The sequence below is a fragment of the Varanus komodoensis genome, unplaced genomic scaffold, assembly GCF_004798865.1.
Source record: "Varanus komodoensis strain SLA01 unplaced genomic scaffold, ASM479886v1 scaffold59_1, whole genome shotgun sequence".
Classification (NCBI taxonomy): Eukaryota; Metazoa; Chordata; class Lepidosauria; order Squamata; family Varanidae; genus Varanus; species Varanus komodoensis.
The window spans coordinates 417,243-437,344 of record NW_025336221.1 but is presented as its reverse complement, the minus strand read 5'-3'; the positions used below and the strand labels follow the sequence as shown (position 1 = coordinate 437,344).

The following is a 20,102-nucleotide window of genomic DNA, read 5'->3' as shown; positions in this document are numbered from 1 at the left end:
TAACATAAGAAATGCCATTCTTTGTCATTCATGCTTAGCTTATATTCATCTTTAAGAATGTATGGATGGGGTTAATTTTAATTCTGCAATCCCCAATCAGTGGATTGTGATAACTTTGCTTGGAAATATTTAAGCTGTTGGGTATGGTGTTTTAGGGAATGTAGTAAGAGGCTGTAAGGAAGTTTCATCTTCAAAACACAAAGGTTTAATTTAGTTATTCCTTCTAAATAAATCCTTTATTACTCTCTCAGCTAAGTGGGGAGTTGCTGTACCTGTCTGAGTGTCAGTCTTGAAGTGTCTGTATCTTGTGCTAAACAGTCAGGACACATTTGGGATTGCATTGATGTGCCACCTACCTGGTTGCCCAAACAGTTTATTGATAAGAGACTGAATAAGGATGACATGGTGTACCTGTGTACTTTGAAGGAATACATTAGCTTCCCTTGCTATGCACACACAGTTTTTCATTTTGGTCTGTTCCTATTCCAAAATTATTACATACAGTTGAACACAATAGGACAGGGAGAGGAAATCAACTTTCATTTCTAGGTCTCAAAAATGCAGTAAAATATTTATAGGTGTGTCAAAATGATGCTAACAGGGCTATGCAGAATATACTAAAGCAGTGGTGGCGAACCTATGGCACAGGTGCCACAGCGGGCATGCAGAACCCTCTCTGTCGGCACGCGAACCAAGTCGTCCCAGCATCGCCCCACCAGCTGAACATCAAATAACAGCACACATAGGGGCCATGTGCATGCTCAGAAGTGGGGGCACCAGACGTTGACATCATGAGCCACGACTCATTAGCCACAACTTACCCAAGCATTCGCATGGCCGGTCAGTGCGCTGCCATGGATATATATATATACAGTATATCATAGAAGTGAGTACACCCCTCACATTTTGTAAATATTTTATTATATCTTTTCATGTGACAACCCTGAAGAAATGACACTTTGCTACAATGTAGTGAGTATACAGCTTGTACAACAGTGTAAATTTGCTGTCCCCTCAGAATAACTCAACACACAGCCATTAATGTCTAAACCGATGGCAACAAAAGTGAATACACCCCTAAGTGAAACTGTCCAGATTGGGCATTATTAGCCATTTTCCCTCCCTCAGTGTTACAAGGTCTCAGGTGTGAATGGGGAGCAGGTGTGTTAAATTTGGTGTTACCGCTCTCATTCTCTCATACTGGTCACTGGAAGTTCAACATGGCACCTCATGGCAAAGAACTCTCTGAAGACCTGAAAAAAAGAATTGTTGCTCTACATAAAGATGGCCTAGGCTGTAAGAAGATTGCCAAGACCCTGAAACTGAGCTGCAGCATGGTGGCCAAGACCATACAGCAGTTTAACAGGACAGGTTCCACTCAGAACAGGCCTCGCCATGGTCGGCCAAAGAAGTTGAGTGCACGTGCTCAGCGTCATATCCAGAGGCTGGCTTTGGGAAATAGACGTATGGGTGCTGCCAGCATTGCTGCAGAGGTTGAAGGGGTTGTGGGTCAGCCTGTCAGTGCTCAGACCATACGCCGCACACTACATCAAATTGATCTGCAGGGCTGTCATCCCAAAAGGAAGTCTCTTCTAAAGATGATGCACAAGAAAGCCTGCAAACAGTTTGCTGAAGACAAGCAGACTAAGGACAAGGATTAGTGGAACCATGTCCTATGGTCTGATGAGACCAAGATAAACTTACTTGGTTCAGATGGTGTCAAACGTGTGTGGCGACAACCAGGTGAGGAGTACAAAGACAAGCGTGTCTTGCCTACAGTCAAGCATGGCGGTGGGAGTGTCATGGTCTGGGACTGCATGAGTGCTGCCGGCACTGGGGAGCTACAGTTCATTGAGGGAACCATGAATGCCAACATGTACTGTGACATACTGAAGCAGAGCATGATCCCCTCCCTTTGGAGACTGGGCCGCAGGGCAATATTCCAACATGTTAACAACCCCAAAGAGACCTCCAAGACGACCACTGTCTTGCTAAAGAAGGTGGGGGTAAAGGTGATGGACTGGCCAAGCTTGTCTCCAGACCTAAACCCTAATTGAGCATCTGTGGGACATCCTGAAACGGAAGGTGGAGGAGCGCAAGGTCTCTAACATCCACCAGAACCATGATGTCATCATGGAGGAGTGGAAGAGGAATCCAGTGGCAACCTGTGAAGCTCTGGTGAACTCCATGCCCAAGAGGGTTAAGGCAGTGCTGGAAAATAATGGTGGCCACACAAAATATTGACACTTTGGGCCGAATTTGGACAGTTTCACTTAGGGGTGTAGTCACTTTTGTTGCCAGCGGTTTAGACATTGATGGCTGTGTATTGAGTTATTTTGAGGGGACAGCAAATTTACACTGTTATACAAGCTGTATACTCACTACTTCACATTGTAGCGAAGTGTCATTTCTTCAGGGTTGTCACATGAAAAGATAAAATATTTACAAAATGTGAGGGGTGTTGTACTCACTTCTGTGATATACTCTGTGTGTGTGTGTTTGCTTGGACTGACTGTGAAGTTTTTTTTTTTAACTAAAACCTCAGTTTTCAGGTTTTATTATAGTGTTGGCACTTTGTGATAAATAAGTGGGTTTTTGGTTGCAGTTTGGGCACTTGGTCTGTAAAAGGTTCACCATCACTGTATTAAAGACTGCTTTGAAGAGTTAATTTAAGGAAAAAGTGATGCCACAGGTTTTATTTGTATAGAAAAAGTGAGCTAAAAGAAATCCATGTATATAACAAATAGTTTAACTTTACAGGTGATTTATTTTGAATGTGAAACAAAAATAGTGAAACTTAAAAAGGTGGCTCCCAGGCCATCTAGTCTGACCCCCATCTCCAACTGACTCAGCTCATGCAATTCCCAACATATTGTTGTCCAATCTTTCCTCGAACACCCTCACTGGTGGGGCCTCAACCACCTCCCTTGGAAGCCCATTCCATATCCTTTCTATCCCATCTTGAGATATTTGTAGGGGGTGGGATAGAAAAGCTTTCAATAAATAAAAATAAATATCCTAGGGGTCCTAACTGTCAGAAGTACTTCCTGACACCCAACCTGAAGTCTGGTTCCTTAAGCTTTACCACATTGAAACACACCTGCCTTCCACTGCAGGGAAGAACAGGTCACAGCCTCACTCCCTGTGACATTCCCTCACATACCTATAAGTCACTAAAAGATCCCCCCGGAGTCTCCTCTTCTCCGGGCTGAAGAGACTCAGTTCCCTCAATCTTTCCACATATGTCATCCCTCCCAAACCAGCTACCATTCTTGTGACCCTGCACTGAACCGATTTTAACCTGGCTTTGTCTCTCCTATAATGTGGAGCCCAGAACTGGACGTAGGACTCCAGTTGTGGCTCACCAGAGTCATATAGAGCACTATCAACACCTCCATAGATCTGGAAGCCATGCTCCAAGGGTGGCGTTTGCCTTCTTAACTGCTGGCTCATGTTCATCCTGCTGTCCACAATACCCCAAGATCCCTTTCACAAGTGCTGCTCTCCAGCCACTTGTCCCCCATCCTGTACCTGTGAAACAAACCTATTCTCGTGTTCCAAGTACAAGACCTTGCACTTATCCACATTGAATGCTATCCTGTTGTCCCCTGCCCACTTCTACAGCCTGTCCAGATCCTTCTGGATCTGGATTACCTGCTCCTCAGTTGTGGCTACCACCCCCACTCTGGTATCGTCTGTGAATTTAGTCAGCAAATTTAGTGTTTCACCTATTTATAGTTAAGTCAAAACTTCATGGATAGTAATGGATGGTATTCTGCTTAGAGTTAAAATCACAAACAGCCATGTTATATTTCAGTATGCAGATACTTGTTTTGTATTTGCTCATCTGTATAAACGGCTAACCTTGAAAGCATCACGTGATTTGGGTTTTTGGAATCTCATGATCTGATATTTGAAATGAAATTGATTTTGGAAATACAATGCAAAGCAATCCCGTTTATTTCATGAAGGTTAAGTAGGTGTTCCTAAAGCTGAACAAGAGTCCACCAAAACTTGCAGTGTATTTGGCATATAGAAATAAGCTTATCACAGAGGTCCTTTCCCTTAAAGTTCTCTGTTCCCCACATTTGTTCCCATTTAGACCACCTTTCCCTCCTCTCTGTCCTACTCTCCACAAACCTGTTGACCTCATGCACATTTTCAGCTTGTCCAAGCATACTTTCATTGAAGATACTTATTTTCTTAGACTAGATATTCTTGTACTGTATCGTACCATGCCATACATTCTTCCCTCCCACTTAGAATATATAAAGCTGCAACGACCCTTGGTGCCTACTGATGGTGATGGGCAGATCAGCCAGTGAAATAGTTCCCACCTTAAGCACCTTTATTGCTTTCTCTTCCTTTGGAGGACAGCTGCAGTGAAATTCATGGCTATGTAAACTTCAGGTTAGCTCAACTTTCCTTCTCTAATTGAAGTTGAGTGAGAAGAGGCTCTCTTAGATGCAAGCAATTTTGTGAGAATTGCTTTGCACCAAGACATATGTGGCAAAATTTTCTTCCTTTATCACTGAAGTCAGTGGCAGAGGGAGTTGTGTGGCAGTACAGTAGTTTTGGGGCAACAGTGCATAGGCTAATATGTTTGACTTAAGGATTGTAGTCTGCAGCATGTAACACTTCAGATGCAATTCTGAACATAATTAGGCAGCAAATTCTGTTGACTTCTGAACAAACTTGCAAATGATTATACTGTTGAGTGATTTGGAAATGCTCTGTAAATATCTTTTAACTTATAATTTTATCTTGTTTTTTCCTTACAGTTCTCTGTGCAAAAAATTTGGTGAAAAAAGATTTTTTCCGTAAGTAAATACTCATGCATTTTTGTTTACCTTCTAAATTTAACATTGGATTTTAATGTCTCTCTATACTTGTTACCATTTCATAATCAAGCTTCTCAGCCAGAGAGATCTAAGTCACCATGAATTCGATTGAATTATGACCTTTCATATTCAAGTACTTAAGGTTATGGAATGTGCTGACAGTGTTTGTTGATACTGTTGCATTTCAAATATGGTATTTCTAAATCCCTTTATTTCTGGCACATATATTTATTTGACATTTTTGGATGCATTGTCTAAAGTTAATTGTTGATTTTGATTTTGTGTAACTTTCTAGATTGCATATTGAACATCTAAAAGTGGATCATTAATGTATTTTGAGTGGGCCTATACTTCAGGGCCACAGTCCAAAGGGCTTAACAATTTTGTCGATTTGCCTTTTTGGAATTGTTATGACAGAACACCTAAGAACTCTTTTGAGTTGAAGAGGCAGCATATGTACAAGGGAAACTGAAAAGGAGTGCAGAAGACTGGTGTGAAAAGTATTTTCGCTTGGGTTTCCTTTTGGTAATTTGGTCTGAATTGATATTAAAGGCGTTGTTTTTGGCTGTGGTCTTTTGTATACTACAGAATATTTATAAATTAGTAATTGCTATATACATTCCTTAATGTATAATGCTTACTCTGTGGTTATGCAGTTAGGGGTTTCAAGAAGTGCCCAGGTGTGTTGATTTTGGAACTACAGAAAAAAAGCCCCCTTCCCATTCTTCAAAGTATTTGAGTTGTGAGAGCTGTTGTAAAGAACCAATTTTCTTTTAGAGATGATGATGACGACAGTCTACTGTGTCTTGAGGCACCTATGCCATGTGTCTAGGTAAATAAACTCTGAATGGCATGTGTGTTGTAATGAACAAGTAAATAAAAAGAGAGACTATGGACTTCCTTGTAGCTACATTTTTTTATAGAAAAGAACACTAGTGAATTTCTATTTTCATTATTTTGGAATAACACTTTTGGTTAGCAATACTTGAAAGGGACAGTCAAGATGGGAAAGGTTGAGTACAGGTTTCCCATCTTTCTGTCAAAATGGGAAAGGTTGAGTACAGAAATAGAAGTTGAATGATCTAAAATGTTCCCAAAAGAAACAGATTTTCTAGGATAATGTATGAATACTAATGTTTATTGACTCAAAAGAATAACTTTGAAGGATTAAAATGCTTGTTACAGAAAGCCAACATATGGCAATCAGTTATGACTAAGATTATATACTTTAATTATACGCCCACCCTATTATGTATTTTTGCTCCCTCCTGACAGGGCTTCCTGATCCATTTGCTAAAGTGGTGGTTGACGGATCTGGCCAGTGCCATTCTACAGATACTGTGAAGAATACCCTTGATCCAAAGTGGAATCAGCATTATGACTTGTAGGTGTCAATAGGAACAATCAAAATCTAGCCAGACTTTTTGCTGGGTATTCACTAACAGATCAGAAATTTATGGAAACAGGTGGTCCCTGATGATAATTACTTTGAGACTTAATATATGTGCAGGAGTTTATGAGCTATTTTAATTTAACTTTTCTTTCATCTTTTTGGCTAAAACATAGTAGCAGTATCTAGTTCTTACGTGGTGCTTTTCATCTGTAGCTATCAAAAGTGTTAAACTGAGGAGGTGAGTATCCTTATTCTTAAGATAATTGGTGAGCACAGGCATGGGACAAACATCTTTGGTATCTTCTCCCTGCATACCCCTTGTATTCTTTGTTTATGTTTCGTGCATAAAAAGGCTGTTTTTGTTGTAACCTGTTCTTACGAATATATAACAGTTCTAATAAAAACAGAATTTTCTCTAGGTCAGGTGAGGACTTGTGGTTCTCCAAATCTTGTGCTCCAACTCCATCATCTTCAGCCAGGATAGCCAGTGGATGGAGATGATGGAAGTTGTAGTCCAACAACTGCTTTAGAGCCATACATTTCTAACCCTTGCTGGAGGTAAGGATGGCAGCTTTCTGGAAACCAGCATGTTTACATTTACAGCACGTTCAGTTTCAATGGCCATAGTGTAACATTGCCTAAGTAGGAATTGGATATTCTGCAGTCAAGCCAGCCCTTTGCAAATCATCAGTTCAGGCCTCTAGCAAAAGCATTCTGTTCCTTCTCTAGCAGCGCACTGGGCAGGAATGAGAAGGGGAGAAAGAAGTGGCCAGAGAAAAGACAAGGATAGCCCCACCCACTTTTGCTTCTGCTTGTGAACGTTGCTTGCTTCAGTCTGACGCACCACTGGCACGCAGTCCTCAGCAGGTCACTCCAAAAGAATGTGGCCCTGACTAGAACTGCTGCTTCCCAGTATACCAGTGTTAAGTATTGGCAGCTATTTTCCCCCATTGCTACTTATTAAAAATTGCATTTGCTATTTATTTGTGGCTAACATGACATTCTGATTGTGAACAAAATCAAAATCAATGAGTTAAAGCCAGAGGAAACGTAGGACTGCACTACTCCTGCTGTTGGGTTACTTAATCATAAAGACATAGAGCAGTTGAACGAATACAGAGGTACCTTGGCTCATGAATTTAATCCATTCCAGGGTTCTGGTTGTGACCCAAGTTGGTAGTGAGCCGAGTTAAATTTCCCCATAAGGGTCGGTGTGAATAAGGTTAATCCGTTCCGTAACTATTATTTTTAATCAGAAAAATGTGAAACAAAGTGACAAAGAACAACAAAGATCATGGCCATCTCCCCCCTCCCCTCACCCCAAGGATGAGCACGGCCATCTCCCCACCCTCCCAGAACAACCACAATCGCGCCTGTCATCCTTGCATGTGCCCGTAGTCCTGGTGGCGAACGTGGGTGTGCTGCGGGGGAGGGATGGGCACAATCACAGGCACGCTTGTGCAGGAAAGACGGGCGTGATCTTGACCATCTCCGCCCTGCCTCCAGCATGATCTCCACTCGGGGTGGGGTGGGGAGACAGCTGCAGTCACGGTCGCCACCCAATGTGGAGTTCACAATCCGAGTCAAAATTTTTATGAAATTTTTGTTTGTGATCCAATTTGGTTGTGAACTGAAGCGTTCGTGAGCCGAGGTACCACTGTATTGCAATTCAATACAGTTGTTAGCTAATCCTGCTATTGCTTACAGTGGTGAGAGGTTAGTAAGTGTACTATACACAAAAGAGTACATGTGTTGACTTTGGATCCTTTTAACTCAAACAGATGCATCTGTCTGATCATTGAGAGCCCTGAACATATCTGAGCACTCATGTACTCCTTGGTTAGGGCAAATATTTATGGCGCTGTTGATTAATAAACACTTGAATTGACATCAACAATCTCTCCTTCCAAAAAAAAGCAGGAAATGTGCAGATAATTTCTGTCTGCTTCTGCTTTCTCTTTTACTCTCATTTGAAAATAATGGACAAGTTTAAAGGCATGTTATTTAATTAATTTGAGACATGCTATTTATTTTTTAATTTTTTAAAAAAATTGGTCTAGGATTGAAGTTCTGGGAATAGGATATGTTTTTAACTCTAGGTAACTGAGGGATTTTTTTTCTCTTGATACGTGCTCCAAATCTATACAAAATTTACCCATGAGTAAGTCCCTTTGAACCCAATGGGAATTAAATCTGAGAAAACATTGATAAAATTGCACTGACAATACCAGATTCTGAGTAACTGTGATGGTAAGCAAGGGATTTGAGGGGTTTGTTTCATTTGGTACATAACTCTTGCAGATTCTCAACCCTTACAAGCACTTAACTTTGTGTGCAGTGCAGATGTCGTTTACTTTTTCTTTTGTGATAGACTAGAAAGTATAGAAAGGATGATATGTAGTTTTCTGCCAAACAGGGGTGATTAATTTGTCAATGAGGGGGAGTAGTCACCTTATTATCCTTTTCTGAAATCAATCATTTAGTGAATTCTGAAGGTGTTATACCAGTGTTTACCCTAACAACACACTATTGCATGGGAACCCTGGTCTCTCACTTATGACACATTCATTGTTGCAGGAAATAGTTTGCATGCCAAGGATAACAGTTTCCTAATGGCAGAATGCCTACTTTCTTCTGTGGTTGTGGAACATTGGTGAACAACCAGAGGAAGGGACATGCATATGAAATTCTTAGCTCTGATATAATACAAAATCCCTTTAATTTTTTTTTGTGCTGGCACAGGAGAAAAAACGTTGAAGATTTTAAAAAATAATTATCATGACTGGAGGGTAAAACTCTCTCTTGGCTTCATAGTGGCCTTTGCTTATGAAAGGCCCTGACTTGGCCTTTAACAAACGGATTAACACTTCCTTCCCCTACGGATATTGCCTCTAAGTGTGAAATGGATTTGTTCTGATGTGTTTGCAAAACAATGTTTAAGTTTTGGTGCCAGTGTTTGGAATTCTACACTGTGAAATTATTTTTTAAGCATTGCAAAGAAAATAAAAATTGATATCTAATTAGGGTTTTACTGAGACAGGCAGAGATAAAGATGGAATTTGTCTGAAAATTCCGGTTTTTGGACTAGCTGGAAAAATCTGAGACCTTTTCCAAAATTGATGTCTAATAGATTTCCTCTATATAACATCAAGTTGATTCTCATTCTCTCTCTCTCTCTCTCTCTCTCTCTCTCTCTCTCTCTCTCTCTCTCTCTCTCTCTATATATATATATATATATATATATATATAGAATTTCAGTCCCCTTATTTTCCATCTGCTGCTGTATTTTAAAATTTCCCATTGCTTAAAGAATAGAACTTTTAAATCAAGCAAGATAATAGTTACATCAATTTGTTGTTACCAATGGAGAAATCTAGGTTTTAAAGAAGTGTGTGTGAGAATCAAAACTAAAATGTTTTTGATTTCCTGCTCTGTGGGAAAGAGGTGGTATATCCAGCACAGTGAGCTTCTTTTGCACAGCTTTTCCCCTTCATAATTGCTCCTGTTTCTTTCCCTTTGCCAAATAGAATTCTGTCCTAGCAGTTCATGCATTACAGACTTTTGGCTGAATGTAGCACAGAGTTGTTTAAGTATTTTCTTGAAAATCAGACCTAACGAATGTATTGATTAGTTTGTCTAGATGTAGACTGATTAGTTTTCTAGTTTCTAGAGTTTTAGCACTCATAACTTTACATTTTATTTCCACATACTTGGAGTCATTGTTTACATCTGTATTAAAGGCTGCAAGATGAAAGTATTGATATTGAGGAGTGATGGTCAAATTGTCAAATTTGTTAAAATGTGTTAACAGTTAAGTGAAGGAAGAATTTTAGCTCCTCTTTAATAACATACATTCCTAGCTCTGCTTTTATGTTGGAGTTTGATTTCAAGTTGATTTGAAACAAATGTGAAGTAATGTTCTTCTACTGGGCTGTTCTTCCAATTTACCTGCAGTAAAACCACTGTACTTTTATCTGACTTCAACTACACAGTAGGCTAGATGAAGAATCTTTTCCAAAAAAGTGCACTCAACCAAAAAGGAAATGTTTTTCTTCCTTTGGAAAAACATTCTTTGTTTGGCACAAGTACTTTGTCTTGGTTCTTATGTTAGACGCTGGAACTGCGTGTCCTTTAGCAATACTGACTAGATGTAGTAGTGTTATTTGTTTGGTATAGCAGATGCTAAGCCTTAATCAAAACATTGTAATGACTGATAATGTAAATATACATTCCATGTGCCTAACAGATCTCATAGTATTAAAATAGAATTTTTTAAGCATGCAAAAAGACTTTATGGTGATCACACTTTTTAAATGCCTGTAGAAAAGCAGGTAGATAGAATATAAAATGTATCTGTTTCACTTTTCCTATTGTTTATGTAGTATTCTTCCCTTCTGCATATTAAATTGGCATTGTTAAGCCAAGATGTAACCTGTCAGAAATCTGCATTAAACTGTATTTATATTGCTTACACTTCTATGGAAAGTGTAGTTTTAACTTTATCCAGAACAAAGTTCCTCTTTCCACCATCACAGCAAGAGCACTGTTCTCTGTAATGCTTGTCTGTTCTGAAATCTTTCAGCTAGTCTTTTATCTGAAGGCTAGCATATAAGAAAGAAATCAGGGTAGTGTGAGTAGAATACTTACATGAATAGCCAGTGGAGAAGATCTAACATTATAAGTTTTAGAAGATAGGTCATGTTTTTGGTCTGCCAACCTTCACAGCTTCATTTATGATTAGATAACCAAAGATGTATTGCTACTTTTGGCGGTGGAGGTGGGAGTAGATAACTTAATGAGTGAGTGGAGGAGGATGTGTTTTGGTAAGTGGAATACTTGGATGTTCGTACTGACGGAATATGTAATGGAAGAAGACTGCTAAACATCTCTCAGGGAGAACCATAATTCTTAAATGTTATATCCCCTCCCACCCGAGGATTAAACACCCAGTGATATACCAGTCATTTTCCCTTAGACATACTGTCATTGTCTAGCCAAAGGACGTCGGCAACACTTGATTTACACAAGACATTTTGAAAAGCTCCTTTGAAATTCTTTCATGTAAAATCTGTGGTACAAACAAATTACTTGAGAGACTTTTGCCAATCTGTAGCATGTAGTTCCTGTGAATATGACCTCTTCTGCCAGAGGAAACTATGTTTACTCTTCAAAGCCTCAAAAATATTTTGTAGTCTGAAATAAATTGTGTTACACAAACTGTGCAAAGTGTGCAGTCAACGTAACTAGTATTTCTCTGATTCTTTTCCTTTTTCAGATATATTGGGAAGTCAGATTCAATAACAATCAGCGTGTGGAACCACAAGAAAATCCATAAAAAACAAGGAGCTGGTTTTCTAGGTTGTGTGAGACTTCTTTCCAATGCCATCAACCGCCTTAAAGACACTGGTTGTGAGTAGAAAGAATGCCAATACTTCCCTAATTTTGGAGCAAACTTTTTAGACACACTTTAACATTTAGTACTACATGGAACTTACCTATTTGTAATTCGAATACAAAACAAATATGCCTTGCCCCCATTTACTAAATTCTAGAAAATTCTTAGGCAAGGGGTAATCTCTCGTACTTTGCAGTATTACATGATAGTTGCACGTGATATGGTGCCATGTTTTCTGTTTTCATAGATCAGAGGCTGGATCTGTGCAAGCTTGGGCCAAATGACAATGATACTGTTAGAGGACAGATAGTAGGTAAGTGTTGATCCAAAGGTGCCATTCTGCTGATGCAAGCCATTTCTTCAGTGGAACTGGGTGGGGAGCAAGGCCCTCACATACACACAGCCCATCATCCTCCCTCAAAATCTGCTTTGGTGGGCTGGGAAACCCACTGGAACAGATTTAGGTGGTTCAAAGGGCTATGGGGGGATTCTGCCACAGTAATGCAGCAGTGCAACGCTGAATTTAAGCCCCCTTTTACATATATTCTTAACACAGCAGAAGTTTGGTATTTGGATTTGAAAAGAAATGTCCATGTGAAGGTTAGTTTTTCTATTACACAAGTGAGTGTAATAGAAAAAGATACAGGAACCACTAGGCTTCCATTTTACGGATATGGCTATGTTTATTAATAGGTTCCTATTACTTAGGCTCCTACGACTTCTTTGCCTCCTTTATGTGCAGTGTATATTCTGTGACAAGGGAGGTAGGAAAATCATTTAGAAATACCATGTGTGCAGTGTCCAAAAGAGGACCCTCAAAAATGAGGAAAAATGGAACACTCATATATCAAGTTGTATTCTAGGCTGTCTTTCCATTCATGGAAAGTTTTTTGGTCTAGTGGAGGCATTCATAATGAAAGTGGGGGGAGGCATTATTAATTATTTCCCCCTTTCTCCTGTAGTCACCATTGCCACCCCCCATGCTGTTCAGAGGGGTTCCCCATCAGTCTGGAATAGATTTTGTGGGTGGAAAAATATCCTCCTTCCTTTCAATGCGTAAAAGACTCTGCTGAAATATATTTCACTCTGTGAACAAGAAGATCATTAAATTCAACCTACCAAATCTGTGTTATAGCTTCCTTGTATCTCTATTTTTTAAATCTTGTTGTGAATTGATTTTTTCCCAAGAGAATACTTTTGAAGTCAGGTAATAACTTTCCCTGACTGTTACAACCTTGAGCTGATTGGCAGAATGCCTAACTTGCATAGATTTGAAGTACCGCTGTACCAGGCCAGTATAAGTGTAGACCACTTAAAGTCAACATTTAATTGATTTTAATGGGAGAGAGCCAAGAAGTGCAGTTTCCCATTCAAAATCAATGGATTTTTTAAAAGTATGATTGGATCAAGCGACTTATGTTTCGGGCAATGCAAACATACTTGTTGCCTACATGAATTGTTTGTTTTAATAGGAGCAGCTATAGCATGAGGAATAGCCATGTTTGCATATGCTGTGAATATGCTTTCAAATTATGATAACTTGGAAGAGAATTTTATTTGATAAAATTGTTATGAAAAAATGCATTACATACTGTGATTTGAGTTTTAGACAGTTACAACCTTTATGATACTGAATTGGTTTAAAGTTTCTCTTCTGTGCCTCCATACTGTAAATAGAATGGAACTGTTGAATCCAACCTCGATATATCTTATGGTTTGATCTGTTACAACAGAAGGGGTGAAATAGCTTTGATTTAAATGATGGAGTAATCTAGAGTTGTGCTTTGTCCTGATATTTCCGGATCCTGTTTAAGAATTATGCACTTACTGCGTTGTTCTATATCGAGAATGTTGACTTCAGCAGGTGGCGTTTCAGATGGTGCCCCACATTCAGAATGCTGGCATGCCTTTTGGCTGCAGTGGGGCCTGGCCTCTCTGCTATCTTTTGTTGGATAAATGTGCATTTGGTCTAGACATGAGCTTTCATTTCCAATCTAAACAGGATTAGGAAAAGCACATTAATCTTAATGCCACAGAAACCACAAATAAAGTCATGTGTTCAGTTTTATTCTTGACTAACCTGTTTATAAAGTAAACAGAGCTACTTAGGCTTTTCCAAGCAGTCTTTATTTTACTATATATGACACTTCAGGCCAAGAATTGCCAGATTATTATTCTGTTGTGAAAAATCTTAAAAGCATAAGCAGTTTTACCAAGTGGCTGAAGACTGTCATGTTTATTGATGTATATGTATATTTTTATTGGAAATAATAACTATGAATGTACACTGAAGTTCTGCCTACTTCTGCAGTGTTACTGTCTTATGTGTGCTATTACATAAAAGGAACAGGATACTGTGTTTTCATAATGTTTATCAAGTGTCTAAACACAGTTGTATCTTTCAAAAATACACGTTAGTGAAAATTGCAGGAGCATATGTACATTCAAAATAATTCAAAATTAAGGATTCTAGAAGCACTGCTACCATACCATTTACTAGTAGGAATTAGTGAAATCTTTGAAATGGAAATGCTGTCTACAGAGAAATATATTGCCCCTTCTGTAGAGTTTTGTTTGTAGAGGACAGGCTCCAAAGACTAAGAGAGGTGAGTAGGTTTGGGTTCGACTGTGGTCTTGCCTATTACATGTACAGTTTCATTTCTGTGTAGAGTTTTGTTCTGTTTTAGTAGCTTATATGCTGCTGTTAAGCAGAGCATCCGGTATTGTTACCAAAACAAAAACAAAATACAACACGTTAATTATATTTTAAAATGCATTTAGTGACCTGTGAAAATAAAAATTGCATTGCCTGGCACCAAAGATACAATTTGATTGCCAGGCCGGCCAGGACACCTAGAGGAGGACCTCCAAATACACCTCAATACATAACTCGTGTGGAAGCCTGCATGCTTTCAAGTTTCTGTTTCCTAAGACATATAGGGCTTTAGAGGGAAGCATCACCACTTTGAGTTGTGCCTGCAAATGGACCAAGGCCTAGTAAAATCTTTCAATATCAGTATGATATGTTTCTGCTGACTGGTCTCAGCCAACAGCCTGGCAAGTATATTTTGACAGAAGTCTTCAAAGGCATCCCCATGTACATCACATTACAGTAGTAAATCTTAGGTGTTACCAGAATATGGATAACTGTGGCCTGTTACTTCTGTCCAAGAGAGGCTATAGTTAAGAGTTCCAACCTAAGTGATGAAGGCAACTGTCTCCACAGAGGCTACCTGAGATTCCAGTGACAAAACTGGATCCAGGAGTACTTCCCGGCAGACTGCAAACTAAGTATTTTAGGGACAATGCCACCCCATGTGCAGCAGGTTGAATGTCAGCAGATTACCCACCTATGCACATAATCTCAGCTTTTGCAGGGTAAGCTACCATTTATGGATCCTCATCTAGTCCATTATTCATTCCAGGCACTGTTTCAGTATTTCCACTGTCTCACCTGGAGAGAGAGAGAGAGCACATGCGAGGCTTGGTGCCATCAGCATAATAATGGCACCTCATACAAAATCCTCAAATGGCCTCTTCCAGTAGTTTCATGTAAATTGTAAAAAGCTTAAAAGAGGAGATAGAACCTTGTGGGACCCATGGCATAAATGCTGTGGAGCCAAGAAGTAGTCCCCCAGCACCACTTTCTGGAATTCATCTTCTACATAGGACTTGGAAACCACCTTGGCATTGGGCTAGTTCTATCCTGTCTAGAAAGGATAATGGTCAATGGCAGTGGAAGCTGCTGAAAGCTGTAGGAGAATCAGGAGGGTCACATTTCCACTGTCTTTTTCCTGATATAAGTCATTCATCTAGGCAATCTTGCAGCTCTCGGTACCAATTAATGGTAACACTTCAATTATGTGGAGAAAAGTGAAGTGACTTCTTCAGGAACCCCACTGGCAGGTGGGATCTGAACTTTCTGTGAGTTGTGTCCCATACTGTGGTGCTGCTTTTCTTCTTGCAGCCACAGAGCTCTCCTGCACTGAGAAAGCAGCTTTAGATAAGGTTAGGCACCGAGTTTGCTTACCTTACAGCAATGTTGCCATTTTCAAAAGGGTGCTCTCTTGCACCAAATCTGTCACTCAAGCTACCCAACCACAAATCTATTGCTCCATGTTGCTTCTTGGTGGTGGGGAGGTGACAGAAGGTATGTTGAGGAAAGAACCAGCTCCCACAGAGACCAGTCTAGTTAGTAGTGAAGGGAAGTAATGGCTTCTCACGGCTTCTTGTTATTTAGGCTAATTTAAACAGTTTTCCATTCTTTGCTTACACTTAGCGTGCCCAGTCTGAGCATGATAGACAGAGTGTTCAGAACATGTTATTTATCCATAACTTTGATACTATTCATGTAAACTCATCATTCAAATGTGATAATTTAAACAGTTTGAGACTAAACTTTCTGATCTTGGTTATATTAATGATGTGTGGAGGAGGAAGAAAAACGGGCAGAAAAGATGGCTTCTTGAAAGATAAATGTGGATCCAACTGGAGCTGCAGCAGTTGTACATCCTTGTTGTACACTTGACATTCTCTTCCAAACACAATTGTGAGTTAAACGATATTTGATTATAGTTGATTTTGACTTTTGTTTTTTAATAGTAAGTCTTCAGTCCAGAGATCGCATAGGCACAGGAGGACAAGTTGTAGACTGCAGCAGACTATTTGACAATGATTTACCTGATGGGTGAGTTAACATTTTGGAGGTAGAAAGGAAATAATATATTACATGTTATCAATGCCATTAACTAGTGAAAAATTGAGATAGAATATTGGTTTGTTTAAATAATATTTACATTTGGGACTGAAAATGCCTACCAGCAATTTAATTTTACAAGAATATATGGTGTAAGTGTCAATAATATAAACCTTCTCTCTTCACATTTCTGAGGAAACATGCTGTCATTATAAAAGCATATATGAAAATCTCTCAGCATAGTTTTGAAATTGCACATTTCTAGAGTATAATCAAGCAAGTTGTGCTGAAGATTCTCAATTCCGATCAAAGCTTTTAGTGGGATTTTCTTTCTTTCAAGAAAATATTTGAACAGGGTGTGTTATCTGCTACAATTCTCAGTTTTATTTTTAATGGTTTTAGGGAATATTTTATTTTTTATTTTTTAAAAAGCCTCATGTGCAGTTTTGAAAACAAAGAGGTGGGATATATGTTCTTTTCCTTCCTCATGGGGTAGGTGACAGTATGAATGAAAATTTGTTGTTTAACCCTTATAACCATGTTGGGAGACGAGGTAATCATTTTCAGCTTTCCTGCATGTCTTAACACACACTTCTTTAAAAGTACATGTTTCATAACTTTCAGTTGGGAAGAGAGGAGGACAGCCTCTGGAAGAATTCAGTATTTAAATCACATTACACGAACAACACAGTGGGAGAGACCAACACGGTAAGAATCCTTAAAAGGAGAGTATACATACTGTAGAATTTCAGTCAACAGATTCCATCACCTAGATTACAAATTCTTAGTTGTAATTTGTAGTTAGATTACAAATTCCTGGTTAGTATTCCTTGTTGCTCCCCACCCCCATTTAGGGCTGCTGCTCACATTAACATTTTTATTTGTAAGGCCCCACCCTCAGATTGTTCCCATAATGAAAAACCTTCTTACATTTCTTTCAACCAGCATCTCTGCATGACTGCAGTGAGAGGTAACTTGTAGGCCCAAAATCTGTGTTATTACTTTAAGCAGAAGTATTGGAAAAGTAAAATGAAAAGGAGGTATTGCAATGCTCTTTTTTTTTGGATAAATTGCAGTTGCCTATGAGCTTGATATAGTATGCCTCATGGATAGTAATGTAATGACATGGAGAAAGGAAGTAGGGAAGAGGACTGGCCCATATTTGAATATCTGTCACTGTGCCTGATGGATTGAATGGTGATATTGGCAGTCATGCAAGACCATTTTTCTCCAAACTTTTAAATTGGAGAAATGATTCAGTTATTAGTAAAATCAACAGGATATCTCCATGGAACAATAAAGCTGAATTCTGGAGAACTGTGACTTACTCTGAACTAGCTGTGTGTTCAAAGATGCAGCCCATTCACATCCACTTTTGTCCTTCCCAGTAGTATGACCACAAGAAACCCAGTAATTATATGTTACCAGTTGGTTGACTCCAGGGGTCCTGGCAATGTAAAACCAGAGTGTTTTCTTGATTTACAAATCCTGGCTTGTAAAGGAAGACGTAGGCTGGCATCTGAAGAGCCAACAACACTCGTTGCACTACTACATTTCCCCAAAGAGGGATCATCCTGCAGTCCAAAACACATTGGAACCTTTTTCCTTTTTTGAACAAAACATCCTTTTTATCTATTCCTTTGCTTTTGGCATTCCTTGTGGGATTCCCCCTTTTGTTGCTTTTGTAAAAGGAACAACAAGCTAGAATCTCAAGTTTGGAAAACCTAGATAAACCATTCCTGGATTGCTTAGCAGTCACACTTGCAGAGAAATGAAGCAGAGTGATCGGGCTTCATACACCAGCAAATGGCTCACTCACAACATGCCACAATTTTCCAGGATCCTGGCTTATTGTTGCTTGAAGAAGCAGCCGTTCTGCTACATGGAGAGACCTTCGATCAGGCTCTTCACCCCTCCACCCCCAGTTTCCTTTGCTGCATCTGTAATAGGATGCAAAAACTGAATATGTTTCTCTAGAAAGCAGCCATAGGTATTTTGTGGCCAAAACTAGTATTTGACTGCTATTACCTTTCCAAATTAGATTATTTTAGATGATAATCTTATTGACAGAGTATATCAGTGATTTTCATAACACTTTAATTAAACCTACCCATAGTTTTAGCGAATCACTTCCTTTGATACAGTAAGTATACATAATCTTTTCCTGTAGGCCAGCATCTGAATATTCCAGTCCAGGTCGACCACTAAGCTGCTTTGTGGATGAGAACACGCCCCTTACTGTAATAAATGGTGCAACATGTGGACAGACATCTGACCCTAGGCTGGTGGAAAGAAGAGTGAGGTCTCAAAGGCACAGGAACTACATGAGCAGGACTCATTTACATACTCCTCCTGATTTACCTGAAGGATATGGTATGTGTTTCTAAAATTGTTTAACTATTTGACCTTTGAAACAATCCATAGGGGGTACAATCCCCTTTCAGTGTGCTGTTCCTGATTCACCACTCATTTGCTTATTTCTCATTGGTTTGCTCATTGTTCAAACAAAATAGGATGCTGAAACCTTGTTGTAAGGATGGCTCTGGCACCATATTCTAATTTTTGCCACTTCCCATAGAACTATATAAATTGAATGAATGATTAAACAGATTACCATCAGGTCAGGATCAACAATGCAACTCCTTTTGTGAGGCACTGCTGTTCCAGTATTTTTTTTAATGCAGTTGCTGCTCTTGGGGCGAACTTAATGAATACAGAGCAGTATGTTTTATCATGTGGTCAAATGCCTTACACCAAACATAATATTGCAATTGTGAGAGAAGTAGGAGAAGTTTGGAAAGTTGTGTGGGTTTCATTGTTAGTGTTTCTAGCATGCACACTTGCCACACTACAATAGTGCTACAATCATGGAAGAAATGAGAGTGCATGTTGCCCTTTTCCCTACCTTTTTTTTTAAATCCGACTAACTGCTTGTGCACCTTTGCTGATGTGCAGGCTCACCAGACAGAGATATTCTCTGACCACCAGTTATTTAAATAGGTGTACGCACACAGCGGTCTGATCCAGCCTGTGGCGCGTACAGTGGACTGTGCATGCACTGCTACACGTGAGGCTCTCCCTGCTACGTATGTGGTCAGTGCTGTCAGTTTGGTAGAACTAATCACCTGAGGATCGATCATTTGGTAGTGTTCAGCAAGAACACTGAATAGGTGGCTTCACTGCAGGAAGTGTCCCCTTTCTAAGCACACTGGATCCAGTGCCAGAAGTGATAGATGTGTGGAGGCCTTGCATAAAATAGACTTGAAAGATTGAACTGGTAGTGGCTGTGGCTGCAGGATTTTTTTTTTTAAATGAATGGTTTGAACAGGAAAGGATTAAAGGTGACTATGTGTATAGGAAAAGGGATGCTTCACTATTGTCACATCTGTCATAGAAGAAGAAAAGGCAGGAGAATTATGGAGAGTGGCTGAACAGTGAAGAGGAATAAAAGAGGGAAAGCATTAACAAAACTCCCAGGAGGAACTGTTGGTGACACACATATAGGGGTTTGGACAGGGGTCATCATTTCTTGTGGATGGTATTAGATGCCTATGATGTAGAATACAATGGGGGAGGTTCTTGTGATAGTGAAAGGGATCTAAATGGAATGCTCATGAATTCCAGATTAACTTCCACTACTAATAGGCTGAAGGCAGCATAAATATATATGAAGTCCTTCCTCACTATTGGAGAAACTGTTGAAGGCTAACAGACATTTGAAATAACTACAACTCTTGGGATTCTAAGACAGATTCTGTAGTCCAAAGCATTGTTTTT

The 20,102-nt window shown here is 39.5% G+C and overlaps 1 protein-coding gene across 1 annotated transcript in view; it reads left to right on the top strand.

Annotated features, from left to right (window-relative positions):
- SMURF2 (SMAD specific E3 ubiquitin protein ligase 2) overlaps nt 1–20,102 on the top strand; it is a 91,068-nt gene that overhangs the window by 45,735 nt on the left and 25,231 nt on the right. The window contains exons 2-8 of the mRNA XM_044449568.1: nt 4,782–4,820; nt 6,117–6,225; nt 11,510–11,643; nt 11,877–11,942; nt 16,232–16,316; nt 16,950–17,033; nt 18,496–18,698. Coding sequence (XP_044305503.1) covers nt 4,782–4,820; nt 6,117–6,225; nt 11,510–11,643; nt 11,877–11,942; nt 16,232–16,316; nt 16,950–17,033; nt 18,496–18,698 — 720 coding nt within the window. The remainder of the gene's footprint in view (nt 1–4,781; nt 4,821–6,116; nt 6,226–11,509; nt 11,644–11,876; nt 11,943–16,231; nt 16,317–16,949; nt 17,034–18,495; nt 18,699–20,102) is intronic.